This window comes from Carassius auratus, chromosome 10, assembly GCF_003368295.1.
Source record: "Carassius auratus strain Wakin chromosome 10, ASM336829v1, whole genome shotgun sequence".
NCBI lineage: Eukaryota > Metazoa > Chordata > Actinopteri > Cypriniformes > Cyprinidae > Carassius > Carassius auratus.
In genome coordinates this window covers 7,858,069-7,878,068 of record NC_039252.1, presented here as the reverse complement: position 1 = coordinate 7,878,068, position 20,000 = coordinate 7,858,069, and the positions used below count along the sequence as shown (strand labels likewise).

The 20,000-nt window shown below is 36.6% G+C and overlaps 2 protein-coding genes across 3 annotated transcripts in view; both read right to left on the bottom strand.

Annotated features, from left to right (window-relative positions):
• Positions 1 to 1,075: 1,075 nt before the first annotated feature.
• Positions 1,076 to 5,763, bottom strand: LOC113109706 (5'-AMP-activated protein kinase subunit beta-1-like). The gene is made up of 8 exons (XM_026273442.1): positions 5,611 to 5,763; positions 4,145 to 4,350; positions 3,894 to 4,063; positions 3,357 to 3,450; positions 3,164 to 3,278; positions 2,909 to 3,042; positions 1,892 to 1,960; positions 1,076 to 1,802 (listed from the first exon to the last, which is right to left on the bottom strand). Exons 2-8 carry the CDS (start codon positions 4,289 to 4,291, stop codon positions 1,725 to 1,727), a joined length of 807 nt encoding a protein of 268 aa, XP_026129227.1. The 5' UTR covers positions 4,292 to 4,350; positions 5,611 to 5,763; the 3' UTR covers positions 1,076 to 1,724.
• Positions 5,764 to 8,727: 2,964 nt separating this feature from the next.
• The window catches only part of LOC113109705 (PHD finger protein 24-like), a 31,732-nt gene continuing 20,459 nt past the window's right edge, over positions 8,728 to 20,000 (bottom strand). Inside the window, exons 6-9 of one of the 2 annotated variants that reach the window (XM_026273440.1) lie at positions 19,240 to 19,406; positions 17,718 to 17,753; positions 16,703 to 16,792; positions 8,728 to 11,272 (exon numbers count right to left, since the gene is read on the bottom strand). In XM_026273440.1, the coding sequence (XP_026129225.1) occupies positions 11,176 to 11,272; positions 16,703 to 16,792; positions 17,718 to 17,753; positions 19,240 to 19,406 (390 nt within the window). In that variant the 3' untranslated portion in view covers positions 8,728 to 11,175. The remainder of the gene's footprint in view (positions 11,273 to 16,702; positions 16,793 to 17,717; positions 17,754 to 19,239; positions 19,407 to 20,000) is intronic. The other variant, XM_026273441.1, reaches the window with a different exon arrangement.

Here is a 20,000-nt window from a genome sequence, read left to right as displayed (position 1 = left end):
TTTTGTCCAAAAAGTATTGACCCTTTATGACAGCTAAGACACCTAACTCAGCTTAGAATGAACAATGCAACATTCACATGGCCTTACTGGATGTTTAACATTATTGCATTAACACCATTGATCATAAAACCATAAGCATGCTTTTTAAACTGTAATTTTCATTTCTGAAGTACACCTATATTGTAGACAGACCTGTCTGTACTGCACAACTTGCGTCATGAGTGACCTAAATATGAGTATTTTATATCCATCTCATATGCTAATGTAATTTTCTTAAGCCTACACAGGACTATGTAATTAGATGAGCAACTGCTGAGTAATAACAAACACTGTTCTCACTTTTTCTGTAATCTAGCAACGTGATGCTGTAAGTAGGCCAAGGCATGTTGTTACCCACTGCTCCTTCTTTCCTGGCTTGCAGGACGTGTATTTATGGATGGTCTTTTATGAATTTCTTAACATTGTGATGAACTCGACAGCTTCTGTGGAGAAATATGATAAATTGTTAGCTTGCTAATTAGCCAGTTAGCATTAGCTAGCAATTTACGCAATAGCAGATTAAGTCTAATCCTTTAAAGTCAACCTGATCCTACCAACCTGATACACTATAATCCACAAAATAATCATGGACAGAGAGCCACCCTGCGGTATTTCACACATCTCGACCAGGTAAAACGCACAAATTTCAGAATTATATATAAAATACAATGGCATCTAGCAACAACTGGTGCTTTATCTGAACTAACTTAACTTTTCTGAGCAGAAATGAATTTTAATGAACTCATTTTTAGTGGAAACATGTCTGTTTGTCCAGGTGTAGTTCATATACTAATGTTTGACAACCAGAAGTGAGCAATTTAATTTTGTAAAGTTGAAATACATGAACTCATCTCTTCTCATATGGTCCATTATATACCACTATATAAATAATCAAGGATAATATAATGGTCTACTTGCACATAATATCCTTATTATTTCAAAATGTCAAGACGTTTGTCCACTATTTTTTTGAAAGTCCCGAGATTTTGAATATGCTACTTACCCAGAATGTCCAAGAATCAAAACTAAAAACAAAGTAAAATTGGGTGAATCATTTATTCAAAGTGCTTTTTAATTTAAAAGAGCATAACAGAGATTAAGAGTTACATCAAGACATTTGCAATATTTATTTAGTTCGGATCTACTAAAAATGCAGGAGATAAAAACTTTAAATAATAAAAACAATGGGTTTGAAGTTAACTTTTTTCACAAAATTAAAAAAGTGGAATTAGTTTCTTAAGTAAAACTTTTTATATATTTGGCCCCAAAAAACTGGCCTTTTTCTGACCAATAAATAGCTTAAATTTCATTATGCTTTCTAATAATATATTAATATTTATCTACACACACATATAATTACTTAAACACTAAAATAAACAAACTAATATGTCAAACTTTATTTACACTATTCAAGAACACTCCTCTGTACTGGTTTCCATTCAGTCGATTTGACCTAGTTCCACTGAAAAGTGGGTTTAAAAAGTGTACCAACCTCTAAAAAAGTAAATATGTGCTTAACTGTCCAGTAAATCTGAGTTATTTCTATGTCTCTGATTATTTTATACCCATGGAGGTGGGATTTACCTCTAAAGTGCATCTCTGTACATTTCTATTTACATTAATACATACTATATAAAACAGCCAAACTAGACAGAGGTCGTGTGAGTGGAGTGTTGAAATGTTTCTCAGATTGGCTTGTACAGCAGGGTTGTGACATATTTCTTCTTGTAGCGATGTGTGGCACTCAGAACCATAACGCCGTCCTGTCAGAGAGCCGGAGGAGACACAGTCATCAGAACAGACTTGAAATCAATAGCAGATGATCTCACAGGGCTCAAAGTTGGTTTCTTACCTTAATGGACAGAGCGTACAGGTGATTCAGCATGACGTGATTGGGCTCAGGGAGCAAAGCTGGATCACACTGTGAGGAAACGAGAGCATATTTCCATTAGCCCCCACTCATTTCGACTGACAGGGTCTAATTTTGGGCCTTAGAATGTAATTATGCAAATGAAACGCTCTAAGTAATAAAGTGTAAAAATAAAGTGTTCCTGTGTCTCAAGTGGTAGAGCATTGCGTTAACAGCGCAAGGTTGTGGGTTCGAATCCCAGGGAACAAGTTAAGTAAAAACTGTTAGCCTGAATGCACTTTACTGTAAGTCGCTTTGGATAAAAGCATCTGCTAAATGCATAAAATTACATTTTTAATTTCATTTCATTTTAAAATAATTATTCTATTTAGATCAAAGCTGACGATCTAAGTGTCTCTGTCCCTAAAAGGGGTCATGTGGCCAACTTCATTGTCCTATTATACAAAAATTCAATATTGTTCTATCCTTACTCAGCTTTCAGATTAAAATATATATATATATATATAAACATTTACCCTTATGACTGGGTTTTGTGGTCTAGGGTCACATATTTGAGAGTATATGAGTTCATAACATAATAGATTCTAATGCTGTATAGATTCTAAAGTAAAGTACTATAGTGTTTATTTCAAGTATCTTCTGATATTTCAAAGGCTCAATGAAATACAACTATATTTTTTATTTTTTTCCCAAAAAAATTTATTTTATTTGAATTTAGGCCCTTGAGATAAAATTCATGTGGAATGTCCTCATATTGTGAGACGGCAGACTTTTTGCAGTTTAATAATCTCAGCCTTTTGATATATAACATGTTGTGGCATTCCACGTTATTTAGAAAATTCCATCTTTAAAACTGAATTCCAAAATTCCATCTGCATTTTCAACATCAGGAAAATGTCAGGGTCCCATATGGAATCAAATAATTTCATAAAATGATAACATGCTAATAAAACCTGTCATATTTACCACACAAATGCGAGATACTCTCTAGATACTCACAGAGATGCCTGTGTCCTTATTTAAGATGACCTGTAGGAGATGTGGGGGCAGAATGGGTGGAGACTTGAACTTCTCCTCCTGTTTGGGTACGTAAGCGTCCTGATGGTACGGTCCAGGAGGAGAGCTGGACAGGTCTATAATCAATAAAAACAATGTGTCACAACAAGCCACGACACTGACTGCTTTTAAAACCACTTCTGCGGAATCCTTAATTATGTAGATTAACCGGCTGTAAGAAAGATGAGAGGATCACACCTGACATGTCGGAGCATTTCTGTGAATCCACCATGAGCGCATCGAACACCTCAAAGTCTGTCTTCTTCACCTGGATGACGTTGTTGACCGTGCCGAGCTGGTTGGTCACCACTGGCTGAAGAGAAGGAAAGCTCAGTGTTATGATGGTTTTAATGCACTAATGGAGGACGGTGATGATCGAGGTCTGCGTCACCTCTGTTGGGTCATGAGTCCACTGTCCATCCACAAAGAACTTATACTGGTGCTCACCCTCAGGCAAATCCACAATCGCCACAAAGTTGTTCTGACTATTAAAGAAACAGAAGTAAGGGCTGTCAATTGAGCATGTACATTAGGAGCAATATAATCATGGAAATAATGATGTACAACAAGTATTAACTTTTTTCTCATTTAACACAGTGATGATTACAAATATTCTTTTAGGGTTAAGTTTTCAACCCAAACTGATGTGTGTTTAACATGATTAATTAATCGGCACATCATTTAATTAATTACATAAAAAATCGAATCACATGACCGCAGTACTATTTAGGTAATATATATATATATATATATATATATATATATATATATATATATATATATATATAGTTTTTTTTACTTCAGTTTTAGTTTTTATTTATTTGCAGTTAGTAACTCAAATGCATCAACTGTTGCCAAAACAACAATTATAATTTGCATTCCTCCTAAGATTTTTAGTGCAGTTCAGTTAACGTTAACTCTTACATACCTCCTTATCAAAGGAATCTTATTGGTCCAGTTATTAAAAGAGCCAGAAATATAGACTTCCTTTCCTGCTCCTGTCCACCGAAACACAGTGGGTCGATCTAAAGCGGGAACCTTTTCACTGGTCTCCAGGTCTGGTCTCCACTCAATGAACTCCTCTTTTTCTAAAGGCACCTAATAGAAGATAAAGGACAGAACACATTACCATCAGTCATATTCTTCATGAATGGACTTTTAATGCGAGCAAACACACACTTTGATGTCCTCCCCGTGAAAAATATCAGCATCCTCCGGGCTGTCCATCAGGATTTTAGGACGGTCTCCTTCCTTGGTTCCTCGACTGTCCCTCCTGTGAGCCTTTTCATGGCCCATGCCGGCTCTCTCACTGCTTGTGTTCCCCATAGTGTTCCTGACAAGCCTTTCCAGAGGTCAGCTGGCTGAGCTTAAAATGATCTGTGAAACTAAACAAACAGAACAACAGTGGAAGAAACATTGTGATATTAATGTGAACTTCCAAGCTGTGTTGACTCTGAAATCTCAGCATGATTTTGAACTCGTTCTTTATACAAACTTTCTTTAGCACTGAATTTAACTTAAACTACAGACTCCAATCAGTCTGGCATCATTAAATGGTTTGACAGAGATGAAATTTTCTTTCTGGGTGCATTGCCTTTAAAACCATGATTTGCTACTTGCTGCTAACACTGTTACAAATGTATTTTGATGAAAAGCAGTTAAAGCCTGGTGGCTAAATGTTGCTAGATGAGTTTGTGAAAACTAGATAAGGTTTGTCCAACGAGGCTCTGGATTTGTCACTTATTCGTTGATTGTATTAATTCATTTACTCAGGTCTTTTAGTATTAATTTACTAAATTTCCATTAAAACATTACACTTAAGAATATAACATTTTAATCTTGACTGATTTATGTTTGATATAGAGTCGCTGGAAAATGAACGATGGTTTTGTTATAGTATAAATGTAGTAACCATGTTTTGTTGTTGTTTGTTTTTTTTTTTTTTGTTTTTTTTATTTTTTTATATATATATATTGATTACCATTTGTATAACCACAGTTTTACCATAAATACCACGGTTAAACTATGGTTCGTGTGGAAAAACCATGGTTAATTTTCGTTCATTTTAATTTTTAGTTTGTAACTAAATCGGTACGAAATCGTGTTTTAGGTCATTTTTCTTCAAGCAATGCCATTCAGCTCCATTAATTTAACTGCGTATTTCACTGCTAAAGCCTGAGACCTCCGTGACCTCAAGGCACAGTTTCCACAGCTGTATTTTTCCACATGGTTTTAGAAAACCTTACTCCACTCAAGGTCACGAGAACTTAAAGGACGTCTGCCAAAAGAAGATAGCGGACAGCCATAACAGCAGTCTTGAACGAGATATATCGTTATGTGATATTAAACGCAGATCTATTTGTTTTTGGTGACAGCAGACGTCATCTCAATTTAAATGAACATCTTCCCTATGATGTGAAAATGCTGCAATTGCTTTGACTTTTCACCAATTCTGAACCGTTATTATAATATTGTTAACAACCTTGTGCTGTCGCGCCAGCCTGCAACAACACACTGTATATAGTGCTAACGTTATATAGTTAGCCGCAGCGAGCATTCTTATCTACAGCAAGATTGTTACTATTTTGTCATGTTTAAAATCATTTATTTTCGGTTGCACGTTGTCTAAATGTGACAGAACTTACGTTGCCTTTTGCGCAGTGCCGTGTGAATTCGCGACCGCTACTTGTCCCAGATCACAGTTATTTCGTCATTATTTTCATTCACGTTGCTCATCGTCACAAACTCTACATCCTCGCATCCACTCCGCCCACCGCGGACTGTAACTCCACTGCGCACGCGCGCCTTCAACTGCTCCCGCTAGGGGGAGACAAACAGTAGTTTGTTTCTTGTGCGCATTTTTACACGAAAACTAACGCTAGGGGAGCAAACCTATATTGGGCACCGCTGGTTTTCGAAAGCATTTTAAAGCGACGTCAGGTTGTATCAGAACACCCATGAAACGGTTAGTTCACACGTGTGCAGCAATTGTTACTTCTTTCTTCCAAGTTTGGTATTTCTGTTTGTTTTCAAGGCGTGTGATACATGATGTGATTTTCGGAATATGTGCAATACCTATTAACCGCCACTTGATGGCGACATTTAGCCGTCACTCCATCGCCACTTTTCCAATCAAAAGCATAGCAGAGACGTTTGTCTCGGGAATTAAAAGAACTCCATGCTCTTTTTAATTGATTTTATTTGAGATTCCAAAGATTGTCTTTGTGTTTGTACATTTATTAACAATGATTTCAAGTAGAGTGTGCACGCATACATGTATCTGAGTTTTCCAGTAAGTGCTTTTCCATAGTCACGTGTCATCAGATTCATTGTGTGTCATGCAAAGTGCAATTACTCCCCCACTGGTTTTCCCTCTGTCATAGCCAGTGTTACAGACCAACCACCTCAAACACACACTCATTCTTTCTCCTCTTTCTCACCCACCCACTTAAACATTCAGTGATAAAAATGTGTTTTGAGTGCATTAAAAAGGAACACCGCGGTGCAAAAACAAGAATGTATAACATCTTCTGCTTTGCAATGCTGTCTCTGTGCTTGTCTGTTGAGCGGCTGCCTTACAATCTGACAAGCCAGCATCTGAATACCAGAATTTGCATTTGTAATCCCCTTCAATTTCATCCTGTTAGACAGCACACCGTTTTGCTCATATCCATACACACATGCACAAAAAAAAAAAAAAGATTAAATAAATTAAAACCTGGGGAAAGGAGTGGGCAACTGGTAAATATGTGCACTCAAACCCATAGGACTTAGAGTCAGGAAGTCAAGCATTTTTAGAAAATAAATGTTCAGTTGAACCAGAGTTTCATTTCATATTAATCTTCAGTGAGAATCACCATAAGCACAACAACTTTGTTTCTTAATGTTACCCAATAGCAAAAACAGATTGTTGCTATTGAAATTGCAGACTGTCTATGTCTGGCACTTCCTTTTAGACATGCACTACTGAATCTGCACTATATTATTTATGATGATAACCAAGGTGTACCTCAGTATATATACTGATTACTTCTCTTTGTTTTGGCCCTATGATAGCAAAACAGATTTGAATGAACTTGACTTATGAGATAGATTTGGAATGTAAATCATCTAATGCAAGTGTTAAGGTAAAATCGATATGGAAGAGGTGTTGAATGCTTCTGTCTAAACAAGGTCTCTGTGGTGCTGAATTCATGATCAGTGTTTGAAGGTGAAGAGTATTCTTGAGGTTATGTGTTTGTCTGCTGCACAGACAAAAGGAGGTCACAAGAGTGCATTATAGCTGAAATGCTACAAGAATTGGATGAATATTTCATGAAATGGGGTTTTAGACAAAGTTATGAGGCTAGACCACAGAGACTCCATCAGCTGTATCTCCTACTCCGTCTCAGAAAACTAAATGTAGTGTTAAAAATGTGTTGAACATCTCACAAACATTGTCATGTTTCACCCCAAAATCAAAAAGAACAAATAATATTTAGCAAAAAGAAAATTGGTATTTTATATCCATAGCAACATTTATACAAATAATCATAAATTAATTATACTATTAATAATTTTTTTTTCCTATACAAAAATCTCTCTCTCTCTCTCTACACAAAATATGTTTTTCTGTTGATTTGTAACACAGAAAAAAAAAATTCTGTACTTTAAATGAACCATTTTGGTCTTTTGCAGTTGATGTTATTATTTTATAAGTTCATGCTTTATTTATATCTTCAAAAGAATCCTTGTGAAAATAAGCATGGCAAGTGTCCAGCTGCTCCCATTTTTCCTCTCTTTACTAGGATGTACACTAACAAACAAATTGGCTTCCGCTCTTGAATCTAATTCACACACTGACATCCCAAACTGGTCTGAGAGCGTCAGATGAGTGCGACCTTACAGAGTGATGAGGCTCGGCATCCTGCCAGACTGTCTGAGCAGCTGATGGGTGATGCCATCCACTGCGCTGATACATCTTCACCTCAGTGGACCACCGCTCATGACACAACCTACCACCGAATCAAAGAAAGGTGCTGTCTGGTGCCAGATTCCAGACGGGTGATAAGTTTCAAGTAGATTGACCTCATGACAGACGTTCAGTTTCATACGGGGAAATGCAAATGAAAAAAACGTAAAAGTTTTAAGTAAAGTCAAAACAGTAAAGTGTATGCTTGGAGTTCTTGAACACACCGTTCCAAATGGCAGTCTGATGTTTCCAAGAGAACGTCAGCTGCGGGACAGGTCCCAAGGGGGCGCGCGTAGGCCGTGGCGCTGTGCATTCACAGATGTGTAAAAAGCTCCCTGCCAGGGGCCATGTCTGTCACACCTGCTACTGCAACTTCTCTTACTCTGAGCTGAACTTTTATTAGGGCCATAACCATCTCCAGCTGTGCCATTCCAACAAATACTCTGCACGTCATAAGGGACGGCATCACACATCACAGTTCTTAATGGCATTTCACATGATCCAAATAGGGAATGTGTTTTGAATTCCCTGCAGTAAAGAGCATGCAGATGGAAGGGAAATTAACTGAGCAATTTGTGTCCCAATCGTTCAGTTTAGATAGATAGACAGACAGACAGACAGACAGACAGACAGACAGACAGACAGACAGACAGACAGACAGACAGACAGACAGACAGACAGACAGACAGACAGACAGATAGATAGATAGATAGATAGATAGATAGATAGATAGATAGATAGATAGATAGATAGATAGATAGATAGATAGATATTGTTCTCAGTAAATGACTCAGATTCCACACACCTTGAGTGTAATTTTTGAAGTTAACATCATGCATTTATTTCCAGCACTACCAGCAAAACTCAGAGTATTGCACAGTCCCTTCAAATGACTGCCTTGAGCAATCCAACAGAAATGTTCTATAAGCGAATACAGTGGATATGACCATATAAACAAGAGCGGATATGTTCCATACCCCTCATACAGTTTGATATAATGAGTGTAAAACCAGGTGCCATTTACCAGAAGTGTGCATGATTAACGCCTACGAATAAAACGTTTGAGATATTAGAAAGTGTTTTTTAGATCTAACTAATCCAACGCGAATAAACAAGGAAGGAAGGTCTCTGAGTCAGTTTTGTTTAGACAGTAAGTTCTAAACCTGATTATCAACATTTTCATTGAGTGTTTTGGTAGATTGTATGTTTGCATCAGCTGTTTTAGCTAAACACCGAGTAATGTCACTTCTACAAGTGTTACATTTTTACAGACCCAGTAAAGTGTAATAGCTCTGAAACTAGCGAGTTAAAAGAAACATCAAATCAAAAATAAAACAACAGGTCATGACACAAGGTATGCACGGAAGGATTATGGACCTAACTAGGCCCCACTTTTTTATACCTTTTCCCCAGGGATTAAAAAAATCAAAAAATACTACATGAGATCTTATTTTTTGTAATTGTGGCTTTACAATCCACAATTGCTACTTGAAATTATTTCTCAAAATTGAGTGAGCTGCTTTAAGCTAGAATTCTGACGTGAAACCTTAAACATGAATCTTAATTGATTTTCATATAATCTATGATTATTCAATGAAGCACAAAGGATATGCAATGACTCAACTGATTTCAGAGTCTGGCATTAGCATAATGCTATGCTAACAACACTCTTACAGGTAGCCTATAAAAATATACAAAAAATATTTGGGCAGAGATCGTTATTTCTATTTTATCATATATCAGATTATATTACTTGAAGTATTTATACTTGAGGTATGTCAGAAAGAAGCATATTTATGCTGAAACTTGACTCAAAATCGATTTCAATAGAGTTTGGAAGTTCCTAAGATAATGATACATCACTTTAAATCCTAAGAACGCTTTAAAACACACAACACACAAATATTGGGTTATGTAATAAATATAAATTAGATTTAAATTAAAGTAAAACTATTACATGACTCAATTATTTTCAATAGAGTTTGGAATTAAAATGTTGCAACTGTTAACAATGCAATACTCTAATAGCCGCATACAGACAAACAAATATTGAGTAAAATAATCAATTTTAATTAGATCTTTAATTAAAACCATTTTATTTTAGTATCTGATCATAAGTAGAATAAGTTCAAATGATTTATCTTAAATAGTCAATTCATTTCAATAGAATTAACATTAGCTAGAAAATCAGCACTCTAATAACCATATACTCTATATACATAAACAAATATTTGTAAATTATAGAAAAATATTTTTTTAATCTAATGTTCATCGATTTGGTAATTTATGCTGCCTGTACATTTTAGAGCAGACAAGATGCCTATATTGCCTTGAAATACTACCTAAGTTGGCAGCTCACTAGGTTTTAGAAATGAAGATCATATTTCACAATCCAGTCAAATTCCACCCCACTTTTTTCTCATTACATATCAAGTTTCACTCAGAAAAAAAAAAAGAAAAAAAAGAATTATAGCTTCTTATTATTCTGACTGGCAAAAGCACTTTGTCAAGTGACTGAAAATTCTAATTGATGGCAATCTTTTTATTACAGAATCTTAATTACAAGTTGTTTGCCAACAACAATTTACCCCATGTCTCAACTTTAGGCCCCTGGCAGTCTGGAAGCTCATTGGCCCGGTCCATAATCCATCCCTGAAGGTATGGGAATAAATACACATACAATATTTTGTATATCATATATATATGTATATAGACTGTATATAGTATCTATATATAGCATCTCACTTTGACTTCTGTGTGGCACCGCTGTTGCCCAATATATTATATTCATATTCTGTGGTGACTGAAATTAGATCAGCAATGATTCAACCACTGCTCTCACATGGATCCATCGATCTTAACTCATCCGACAAGAGCCACAACTCAAAACTGATACAACACGTTAACATCAAAAACACTATGCAAACACTGTGGTGCTGTAAATCTGCTAATGTGTGACATTGTTTCTCGCAGCAGGTTCTCTGAGCATTACTTGGTCACAAAAACGAAACCATACAAGCTCATAAAAAGTGAGTGTCGGATGTGCTATTGTTCAGTAGCGTTGAATTTGACAGTGTGTCGCTATTCGATTGTGGCATTATAGGAAGAATCCTTCGTTGGCTTGTGCAGACTTCGCATGTGGTGGCGTACTCTTTTGCGTTTGACTCTCAGAAGACTCTTGGTTTAATCCTAAGCACTGCTCTCTCATGAATCTGGATCTGGGAAGCCCCTCTGGCAGTCTCAGGCTATGTGGCCGTGGTTAGAGTGGTAAGCGGATGTGCATGGCTGAGCTGTTGGGCCTGGCAGCCAGGATGTAGATGGCGCTCTCCCTCAGGAAGCTGTCCCAGGTAACAGGTCTGGAAAATGTAACATGTAAAATAGAGTTAACTCAACTAACCACTAACCACAAATTATAAAAGCTAATAGACACCTGTTTTAATTATTTATTATAGCTAGAGTTTGACGCCATGACATATACCAAAATGACAAAACGTGACATTCTACTTGGAACTGACTTATGAATTGTATGACAATACTATCAACGTCACCTCCTCGTACAACTCGTAATTACAATTTGTAAGCTAGGAATCTTCTGAGAGCTAAAGCGGCATTAATACTATGTTGTAATTACTGTCATTTTGAGATAACCAGTCTTGGGGAAAGTTACTTTTAAAAGTAATGCATTACACTATTGCATTATTCGCTTAAAACTAAACTCTTAACTAATTACGTTAAGTACTATTTATAGAAAGTAATGCGTTACGGTACTGTTGAATTACTTTTTAAATCTGGGCAGTGCTTGCTCGGTTGTTTTTAATTAGTGCTAGGCAACAATTAATATATATATTTTTTAATTGTGATTCATCACTTGATTGTCTGTGATTAATCTCAATTAATCACATTGTTATGCACAAAACTAATAATGCATTCAAAAGTAGTGTATTGTGCACACATGCTAGGTATGTTCCCTGGGAATCAAACCCACAACCTTGCACTGCTAAAGCAATGCTCTACCCCTTGAGCTACAGGAACACTATATATGTATATGAAACACCATGAATTTGTGCATTTTACTGTGTTCGAAAGACAAAAACAAGGATTTAGGGAGAATCAATAAATTATGAATAATTTATTCCTGTTGTATGAATAATATGAAATCATATAATCAATATAAAGTAACTGTAATCTGATTATGAGTATTTAAAAATGTAATTTAATCTAATTACTAGTACTCAATTTCTGGAATATGATTACGTAATACAGATTACATGTAATCAGTTACTACCCAGCTCCGTGCTCAGGATTATGCATTTCTATTCCAGCACTTTCAACGGCACTCACCTCCTCGTAGAATTTATATTACAGCTAGTAAGTTATGAATCTTCTGAGAGGTACAACCTGGGTCATGTGACCGCCGTACCATCTGACTGCCACAGATTAATTTAGGCACTACTTTGGTCACTGCGTAGAATGCCACATGTTGTCATCTCGAAATTTCGGTAATTATGACATGCCGTTAATTTCAGAAGATTGGCAGAGTTCTACGAAGATGTGATATCCATAGTGTTGCCACAGATACGCATAATTCCTGAATTGAACGTCATTGTGTCTAGAAATTACGATAATTACGTCATTGCGTGAATGCAGCTTACTTCAAATCTTCCGTCCGACCAATTCCAGTCTGAGAGTTCCACTCTGAGGCAGAACTGTCAGAATTATGGTTGTTACTAGATGGTTGCTAGGGCATTGTCAGATGGTTACTGGAAAGTTCTGTTGAGTGGCAGGGCATTGTTATGTGAGTTTACTGGGAGATTTCTATGCTGTTGCTTAGTAGTTGCTAGGTTGCTCTTGATGGTTGCTAGTGTGTTTCTAGGTGATGCCTGATGGATACTAGGGCAATGATAACTACAGTGGTTTGGTTGATTTGCAGGGCATTATTTAGTGTTTGCTATGGAGATTTGGATGGTTTATATTGCCGTGTTTCCACTGAAATTACCCGGAAAAATTGTACCAGGAACAATTTTCCTCAGGTACTTTTTTCCCCAGGAACTATTTTCCCCCCAGACCTGTTATTTTCTGCGTTTCCACCGTGGTCTTAAGTACCGTGCAGATTAGGCAATTAGTCTGGTGATGTAGGTCTGCACGCGTTTCGCACCCAAGCCTCGACACCGAAAGTTCCAGAACTTTGAAAAAGTACTCCCTCGCCAGCAGGGACTTTCTGAGGGGCATTTTTTTACCAGAAACTTTATTTAGTTCCTGGTTCCTATAGTGGAAACACACCGAGTACCGGCCCAAAGTCCCTAGCTCCTGTTCCTGCGGTGGAAACACGGCTTATGCGGTTGCTATGTGGAAGCTAAGCAGCGGATATGATGTGATGGTTGTTCAAGTGTTTCTAAGTGGTGCCTATAGAATGTAACAAGTGATTGCTAGGGTTTTCTGGGTAGTTTCTATGCTGTTGTTAAGCAGTTGCTAGCGTGTACTGGGCTGTTGCTAGGACAGTGATTACTAGGGTGTTGCTAGGTGGTTCCCAGGATGTGGCTACACGGTTCAGATCCCTTCTTTATTGTATGTGATTTTTTCTACATTTTTATTCTAACTGTTGGGGAGTAACTTTATTTACATGAAACAAATTACGTGATTTATTTACAAAACAAATTACAGTTACACAGAGAAAAATTGTAGTTAAAGGGGGGGTGAAATGCTATTTCATTCATAGTTTTTTACACTGTTAAAGAGTTGGATTCCCATGCTAAACATGGACAAAGTTTCAAAAATTAAGCTGTACGTTTGAAGGAGTATTTTTGTTCCCAAAATACTACTTCCGGTTTGTCACAAGTTTCGGAAAGTTTTTTTTCAAGTATGGCTCTGTGTGACGTTAGATGGAGCGGAATTTCCTTATATGGGTCCTAGGGCACTTCTGCCGGAAGAGCACGCGCTCCTGTATAGCAGAGCAGAGAGAGGCTGAGCACAGACATTCATTCACTGATCAGAGCGAGAGCGTCGCGAAGAGTCACAAAAGAAGTGTGTTTTTGGTTGTCAGGGAAAGACAACCATGCACAGATTACCAAAAAAAAACAGCATTAAGGGACCAGTGGATGGAGTTTATTTTTGCAGAGCATCAACGGAGTTGTGCAAGTGTTTTTGTTTGTTCCCTGCATTTCGAAGATGCTTGTTTTACAAACAAGGCCTAGTTTGACGACGGACGTATCGTTTATTTCTTAAGGATGATGCAATCCCAAGGAAAAAGGGTCACGATCGTGTGTTGGAACCGCAGGCGGTGAGTAAAACTGCTTCAAATATCACTGCCTCCTTGTTAGTGCGTCCCCTCCCATGCCAGAGACCCGGGTTCGAGCCCCGCTCGGAGCGAGTTGTTGCTGCTGCTGCTCTCGTTCAGTTTCAGCCTCGGGATCTGATTCTGGATCATAAATAAACGGCTGAATCTGACTGTAAGCCATGGTTTGTTTTGGATGATGGTTTTTCCCTCACGGTAATGTCACAGCTTCCACATGCTCTCAACACAAAAGCCTACTGGCGCTCGTGATTCTTTAGCTCCGCCCACACGTCACGCCTCCAGCGGCTCGTGTTTTTCCGGGAAAACGGTACAGACTATCTTTCTCTTATAAATATAATACAACTAAAGACTTTTTGGAGTTATGAAGGATGCAGTACTACTCTATAGGCAGAGGTGGAAAGTAACGAATTACATTTACTCGCGTTACTGTAATTGAGTAGCTTTTTTGTGTACTTCTACTTTTTAAAGTAATTTTTAAAATCTGTAATTTTACTTTTACTTAAGTATATTTTGTTTGAAGTATTGTACTTCGCTACATTTTAAAACACATTAATTACTGGGTAAAAAAAAAAAATAATAATAATAATAATTAGCTCCCTGGAAACTACGTCACTAAATAATGTGCAGGAGAACAAACTGGCGCTAAAATCACAAGAAAGATGCAGACGGACAAAACAGGCGTTAGTGGTGCAGACACCGCTGAAAACGAAACCCAGTCATATTCTGAAGTTGAACTCGAAGGAAATGAAGTGAACCCCTGGCCATATTTATGCTCTATGCAGTGTAAACTGTGCTTACCTAGAGAGACCAAACTAGCAGCTTATAAAATCTCGACATCAACCCTTCGCAAGCATATAGAGGTAAGCTAAATAATTGCAACGTTGCATTGATGGTTAAAATGAAGCTTTGACATTTTAGCAAGAGGTTTTGCACAAATTAGCCAAAAAGACTGGTGCGGAGTGTGCGATTTATCTGGGATATATCGTCTGCTATAATATCATTGTTGTTTTAACAAAGTGCGCGCGCATTTACAGTGCGTTCTTTCACTGTGTGATTCAGTCTGTTAAAATGCATTTAAACTGATCACAAAATTGAAGATATAGGGGCAGATAATTTACATATATAATTTTCATATAGTAAATCAAAATCACACAAAGAATGCCGTCTTTTCCTCCAAAAATCATCATGATTTTATATATATATATATATACACACACATATTTTACAACAGGTCAGTAAACAAGTTAATTAAGAGACTTGCGTTTTAGAAACCATATTGCCTGTTTTTGCTCTATTTTTACAACAAAAAACATAGCCACCAAAGCATAGTTTTGCATCTCTGAGCAACATGACTGTTTAGTTCCTGAATTAATCAACCGTTTAAATGATTCGGTTCAATCGCAATGACTCACTTATTAACAGTGACTTGCTGACACATACTGGCCATTTTAAGTTCACAATTAAAGTATCTTTTGATTTTTTTTTTAAATAATTTATTTCTTATCATTTCAAATGAGTATTCAACATTTTATGTCTTGTATATCAAAACATTATTCATGCATTTGTAACTGCAGGTTAAATGCATTCTTGTCCTGCACTAAACAGTGTGTAAATACATCTAAATGCCACTTCCGATGAAGCTTCTGCATTTCGTCTGCATTGAAAATATGAGTTTGTTGATACTGATTTGCCTGGTAACAGCCCAAATGTCTTATTATTCTAAATAACTGATTTCTTTAATTAAAAACAACTAGTTTGAGAATAATAGGCCTGTGCCAGGGGTGTCAAACTCAGTTCCTGGAGGGCCATATAGCCCTGCAGAGTTTAGTTCTAACCCTGCTCCAGCACACATATCATGTAGTTTTCAAATAAGCCTAAATGATCAGGTTTCTTTAATTAGGGTTATAAACTGTGCAGGACTGTGGCCCTCCAGGAACTGAGTCTGACATCCTTGGTCCCATTTTTGCCTCCCCATCACTGTTAAAATGTAACTAAGTAATTTTTACTCTGAGTAAATTTTAAACAAGCTACTTTTTACTTTTACTTGAGTAGATTTTTAGACTGGTACTTTTACTTGTACTTAAGTAAAATTTCATTCATGTAATGGTACTTTTACTTGAGTAGAATATTTTTGTACTCTTTCCACCTCTGTCTATAGGTACTCAAGATTAGGGTATTGAGTGAAAACGAGCATTTCACCCCCCCCCCCCCTTTAAATTACAGTTACTTGTTACTGATTAACCCGATAATGGCATATTTAACCTCGCAACTATCTCAAAGTAAAAGGGGTGCTAAAGTCTGATCTTGTGGATGCTGTGCTTTAAAATTAAATTATTATAATCTTAATTCAAGTGATTGTTTAAAAACTAGTAATTCTAGTTTATTCTCTATCATCTAAATACTGATTGTAATGGGAGCATTTTAGTATGACTGTGCAACACATTTGTAGTTTACAAGCAAACACACACACACACACACACACACATACACCAACCTGTTGTCATTCTCCAAAGCTTTATCCCTGCTTCTCTCGCTGCCGGAACTGGCAGGACTGCTCTCAGATATTGGACCAACATGGCTGATACTGCAGATGAAGAAAACAAGCTGAAACACACATTCAGTCTCTCTCACACAGACACACACACTACCGGACAGCTCACAGCAGGCGGCACTTCTACAGTCTCTGGTTTTTCAAACTCTAATTTGTTGTTCTCATGACACCTCAGAGCCCAGAGAGAGATGATACCCTACCACCGGCAAGACAAAACTAGTTCACTCATGAGCAGAAACATGCTTTCAGGACTTGAATTAGAATTCAAAATGCATTGTCAATTCAATTCTGAATGGCCCACAAACTTTGTACTGCATATACAGTTGTTTCAAAAACATTGATCTGACAAACTTTATTGACTGAAATAAATTCATTTGAAACAAGAACTTAAACTCTAATTAAGTTCAATGACATGTGAAGCAAAACTGAGCACAACCGTGACCAGAACCTTTAACAGTGACCCAAACATCTTGTCCAGAAATGGGACCGTTCACAGTCATGACTGTCTGCTTTGATCTCAAGCACTCAGTTGATTTTAATGAGCGTAAATTAGGATGCAAGCTTAGTCATGCCATAAACGCGCCAAACACACACACAAACACCCACAACCCCATGCACCCGCGCACTCAGGTGCTCACTTAACCTGCTGTGCTCCTTAAATCTGATGAAAAATATCCTTAAGGGCTTCTCTGAGGAGAATAAAAGCCCCTCTTTTTGATCTTGATAATGGGAGGACAAGATCTCATTTAATACAGCCATAGTGGCTGAGAGAACGACCATTACAATAGAAAAAAAAAAACAATTTAGCTTTGATATTTTTAGCCACTGATTCCTTGGCCTCCATTATGGAATATTTAGCAACTGAAGTGATAATGAGTGTAATGAGTATAATGATGATGATGGCAGGGAATGGTGTAAGATGTTTCCAGGGGAGACCCATGCAGATCGAGTGACTTACCCCATACTGAACAAAGGGGAACACAATCCCATGAGTCTGCAGGGCAAATGGACATTCAGCGGTGGTGAAAAGGATGGGATGATTGGTAAAAAAAAAAAAAACAATAGCATGGAGGATGATGTCAAAAAAAAACTGTACAAAAATATGTTGATAAGTCAGTCAATCAAAACTCAAGCAAAATATGTAAAAAAAAAAAATATATATATATATATATATATATATATATATATATATATATATATATATATATATATATATATATATAAAAAAGGTTTGGGTTGAGTAAGATTTCTTTGAAAGAAATTACATAAAAATTATGTAATGTAATAATTTGAAATTAAATGGCATTGAATTGATTAAAAAGTGACAGTAAATATACAAATAATTAGTGCTGTTAAATGATTAATCGCATCCAAAATAAAAGTTTGTGTTAATATATATATATGTGTGCACTGTGTATATTTATAATGTACATATATAAATACACACACACACACATATATATTGTGTAAACACAATATTTTATAAACTTTTATTGTGGATGTGATTAATAATGATTAATAATTTGACAGCACTATTTATAATGTTAACAAAACATTTATATTTCAAAAAATTCTTTAAAGAATCCAAAATAAAACAATATCATATTTTCAACATAAATCTGAAGCAGCACAGCTGTTTTCACAATTGATAATAATAATAATAATAAATATTTATTAAGCAGCAAATCGGCATATTAGAACAATTTCTGAAGATCATGAGAAACTAAATACTGGAATAATGATACTGAAAATAAGTTAATGTTCAAATGAAATATTAAATATGTTTATAAATGAGAGATTTAACTTATTGTCCCCACTTAACCTCACTGCTGTCTAGGAGAAAGATTTGAGATATTAAAGTCATTTCTTTCTGGGTGATGGTGCTCGAGGAATGAAGGATTCAGAAGGACAAATGATCCATTCAAGGTACCTGGCTTCATTTTACCCCACAAATCATTGGTTTGAATTATGATATAACTGGCAGAGAGCGCTTTGACAAAGTCAGTACAGCCCTGATTTTAGCATGTCATTGAGCAGCTTTCCTCTTCCCTTCCACAGATGACTTACCCCACCAGTTATATCATCTCATTTAAGTTATGCATTAATCCCAGAGTCAGAACTGTCAGCAAACGCACTGCTTAAATGAGTCATAATCTCTCCTGAGTTCCTGAATGCAAAGTTAGCCCATAATTCATGATAAGAGATGGGGGATACATGCTAATAAAGTGATAGCGGTTAGCATTGGCTAGCAGCATGTAGAGGCATTGGCAGCTTGACATGGCTATAAAAACTGCCAAGCTTGATCTGATTTGTTGCTCCCAGAGGCCAGGCAAATTGGACAAGTCCCTGAAATGATTTTCTAGTGTTTGAAGTGTCTGAAGATTATTGTTGATTATGTAAGTGGCTGTGATAGAGAATCGTTCAGAAATGTCCTGCTAACTATGATTAGCCTCAATGCTAATCTCATATATTCAGCTCACCTGACACTGCAGGACTGTGATTCTTTGTTAATCTTGTGGAACCAGGAGGTTTGGGCTTTTCTGGCTTCTCCGGCAGTAATGATCCCATCTTTGTCCTGGTCTATACTCTGAAATACGGCCCGCGCTCGATCCCTCTCCTTCGCTGTGAGGATTCTCACCAGAGAATTCTGGATTTGAGGAGCAACAGAATAATTTACGCAATGCTTTTAGATGAATGGTTGATTATTCATTATAATTTGGCATTTTTAAAGGGTTTTTTCACAATGTTTTTGGTTGAATTTTTCATAATTTAGCATTATTTTGGTCGGGGGAAAAAGAAGAAATAATTTTCACAACGCTTTTGTTTGAATGATTGAATGCTTATTATAATTGAGCATTGTGAAAGTTTCTGTGTTTTTTGGCAAACATAAACAGCCAGTTCTCCAAGATAATGGGATAATGAGTTATATTACTTGATGGGAGGATTGTGTATTCATACTTTTCATAAATGTGAATGTCAATAAATGATAAAGTATATAAATTACTTTTATTCAGCAAGGATGCATAAAACTGATCAAAAGTGACAGTACAGACATTTAGAACGTTACAAAATATTTGTATTTCAATCTCATCAGTTAGGGATGAGAACAATCTAGTAATTGTTGCACAATTTTTTGTGTAAAGTCTGTAAATGTGCACACGGTTTGAGTTTAGTGTGTACTGTCATAAAACATCAAATGCCTTTATAAGTGGTCATTGCGCTTTTACCAAAAACACAAACA

Excerpts from the sequence above, each read along its gene's own strand:
- LOC113109706 (XM_026273442.1), bottom strand. The coding sequence starts at position 4,291 with ATGGGGAACACAAGCAGTGAGAGAGCCGGCATGGGCCATGAAAAGGCT. Across the intron at positions 3,279-3,356 it reads GGACTCATGACCCAACAGAG|CCAGTGGTGACCAACCAGCT; the intron begins GTGACGCAGACC and ends CCTTCTCTTCAG. Across the intron at positions 1,961-2,908 it reads ATAAGGACACAGGCATCTCT|TGTGATCCAGCTTTGCTCCC; the intron begins GTGAGTATCTAG and ends GTTTCCTCACAG.